This window comes from Arachis duranensis, chromosome 3 (assembly GCF_000817695.3).
Source record: "Arachis duranensis cultivar V14167 chromosome 3, aradu.V14167.gnm2.J7QH, whole genome shotgun sequence".
Taxonomy (NCBI): Eukaryota; Viridiplantae; Streptophyta; class Magnoliopsida; order Fabales; family Fabaceae; genus Arachis; species Arachis duranensis.
The window spans coordinates 119,313,405-119,314,137 of NC_029774.3; the positions used below are offsets into that span (position 1 = coordinate 119,313,405).

General features: G+C 46.4%; 1 protein-coding gene across 1 annotated transcript in view; it reads right to left on the reverse strand.

Annotated features, from left to right (window-relative positions):
* Positions 1 to 193: 193 nt before the first annotated feature.
* The window catches only part of LOC127745589 (uncharacterized), a 1,038-nt gene continuing 498 nt past the window's right edge, over positions 194 to 733 (reverse strand). Inside the window, exon 2 of the mRNA XM_052258460.1 lies at positions 194 to 728. Coding sequence (XP_052114420.1) covers positions 194 to 728 — 535 coding nt within the window. The remainder of the gene's footprint in view (positions 729 to 733) is intronic.

Sequence of the window (733 nt, forward strand, 5' to 3'; positions counted from 1 at the left end):
CAGATAGTGTAGTTTGTTTTAGTCACTAAATTCCAAAATTAGAAAGACATTCAACATACATATGTGGTACGAATTACAAGTTTCAACACTTATAGAATACAACTTAGTTCCACGTAGAACAATGGTTGCTAACTGAAATAAAATACATCTGCTGATATAGTAAGAAATAAAAACAGACAAACCATATCTCCTATTAATTCCCAGCATTCCCGCTGGGTCCTGCAGCTTGTGGACAACTACGATGGGTGTGTCCTGGCTGCCTGCAGAGGCCACATCTCTTTGGCCGGTTCGGATCTGCATTATCCATGTTGGTGCGAATGCGTGTGGACCTTGGACGACCTTCCCTCGCACGCCTCATGTTCGGATCCGGTATAACGGTAGGGCCGGCATATGGTGGCCAGAAACCCTCCGGAATGGGAGGTGTAAATCCCATCTGATAGACACCGAAAACGAAACTAAGGCGATAGACCTGATGGACGTAAGGCTGCCATGTAAGATGTGAATAAGCACAGCAGGCCAGTGCGTGAGGACACGGAAAATGAAGTGCTTGGAAGTATCCACAATCACAAGTCTTGGACCCTAATGAGACCCTGTACGTACCAAGTGAGAATGAACCTGTCGGAGTCGTCTCTGCCACCGTGTACTCCAAGTTATCCCTGTCATAAACAGTCACCGGGTAGCACCTGGCTGTCTTCAGGTTCGCCTCGATACACTTTACTAGGTATTGACTGAA